At 37.0% G+C, this 1,939-nt stretch overlaps 1 protein-coding gene across 1 annotated transcript; it reads left to right on the top strand.

Annotated features, from left to right (window-relative positions):
- Window positions 1-751: 751 nt before the first annotated feature.
- LOC131395802 (olfactory receptor 5D13-like) lies at window positions 752-1,702 on the top strand. Its single transcript, XM_058527623.1, has one exon. It carries the CDS (start codon window positions 752-754, stop codon window positions 1,700-1,702), a length of 951 nt encoding a protein of 316 aa, XP_058383606.1.
- Window positions 1,703-1,939: the final 237 nt, after the last annotated feature.

Consider the following 1,939-nt stretch of genomic DNA (forward strand, 5'->3'; position numbering starts at 1 on the left):
AAGCACAATGTCAATAAAATACCCACAAAATTACCCTAGGAGGCAGTGTACCCTTAATGAAGCTTTTTATGGATGCTACATGATCATTTCATGCATTAGATTCTGTAATAAATTCTCAAGCATTAAGTGGAAGGCACGAACTAGATACATTTTAAGATTTATTCCAACTCATAAATTCTATGAGTATTTAATTCTATGTTATGTCTAGAAAAGGTAAAAAATAAAAAATTATTAATACTAAGATTTATATAGCACCATTTGCCATCCAGTGATCTTCTTGATTCTTAGTGTAATTCTTAGAACCATAACAAAGTACTCTGTGCTTCTGTTCTGCCTCTCTTCTGTTTTTTACAATTTCTTTCATGCTCTCAATTTATGTTTCAGTTCTATATTAATGTTGCTAACCAGGCCTGAATTTTAAACAATAGAATGATTACTATAAATTTTCTATAGCTGTGGTTCTCATAATTTAGTATGCATCAAAATCCCCTGGAGGGCTGGTTAAATCATGAACTGCGGGCCCCATCCCAGAGTTTCTGATTCAGGAAGTTGGTGATGCACCTAGAGAATCTGCATCCCTGACAAATGCTCAGGCGCTCCTGGGGCTGCTGGTTGGGGACCACACTTTGAGAGTCACTGCTCTACATCAACTTCACAGAGATGTATGAAGCCCCTCTCTTCTGTCTGTTTCTCCTTTTTATTCAGTTGTATTTTTCAGGAATAACTTTTGGTTCTTTATTCAACAGGATTCATGATGTTATCCAAAGGAAATCAAAGTACCATACCTACTTTTGTTCTCTTGGGTTTTTCAGAATATCCAGATCTCCAGATTCCACTCTTCTTGGTTTTCTTGTCTATCTACACAGTCACTGCAGTGGGGAATTTAGGCATGATAATAATCATCAAGATCAATCCCAAACTCCATTCGATCATGTACTTTTTTCTTACTTACTTGTCTTTTGTAGACTTCTGTTTTTCCACCACAGTTACGCCTAGACTGTTGGAGAACTTAATTGTGGAAGACCGAACCATCTCTTTCTCTGATTGCATTCTACAATTTTGTTTTGCTTGCATGTTTGGAGTAACAGAAACTTTCATGTTAGCAGCGATGGCCTATGACCGTTTTGTGGCAGTTTGTAACCCCTTGCTCTATACCACTACTATGTCTCAGAAGCTTTGTGCGCTGCTGGTGGCTGGGTCTTACTCGTGGGGCATAGTGTGTTCCCTGACACTCACATGGTTTCTTCTTGCATTATCCTATTGTGAGTCTAGCATCATAAATAATTTTATATGTGACCACTCTGTAATTGTTTCTGTCTCCTGCTCAGACCCCTATATCAGCCAGATGCTGTGTTTTATTATTGCCATATTCAACGAGGTGAGCAGCCTGATGATTATTCTGACATCCTATATACTCATTTTTATCACTATTATGAGTATGCCTTCTGCAAGTGGGCGCCAGAAAACCTTCTCCACCTGTGCCTCCCACCTGACAGCCATCACCATCTTCCATGGAACTATTCTTTTCCTTTACTGTATCGCTAATCCTCAAACTTCTTGGCTCATGGTTAAAGTGGCCTCTGTGTTTTACACAGTGGTGATTCCCATGCTGAATCCTCTGATCTACAGCCTTAGGAACAAAGATGTGAAAGACACATTCAGAAAATTAGTTGTCACAAAATTGCTTTTTCACTCACTTTAATAGTGTTATAGTCATTATTTTATTTCTGAAAAGAAATGATTTGCTATGCTACAGATTGCTCAACTCTTGCAGTGCAATTCATAATTCCAACCATTTAATCAATAGGCTCTTAGTTAATATATTTATGGCAGCACATTTTATGATTATGGATTTTTGCATACATTAATTTTTAGTGAAATAGCTCTAAACCACATGTAAACCAAAATTTTATAAAATAAAATTCTTGGACTATATTTT

The sequence above is a fragment of the Diceros bicornis genome, chromosome 31 (assembly GCF_020826845.1).
Source record: "Diceros bicornis minor isolate mBicDic1 chromosome 31, mDicBic1.mat.cur, whole genome shotgun sequence".
Lineage (NCBI taxonomy): Eukaryota > Metazoa > Chordata > Mammalia > Perissodactyla > Rhinocerotidae > Diceros > Diceros bicornis.

Excerpts from the sequence above, each read along its gene's own strand:
- LOC131395802 (XM_058527623.1), top strand. The coding sequence starts at position 752 with ATGATGTTATCCAAAGGAAATCAAAGTACCATACCTACTTTTGTTCTC.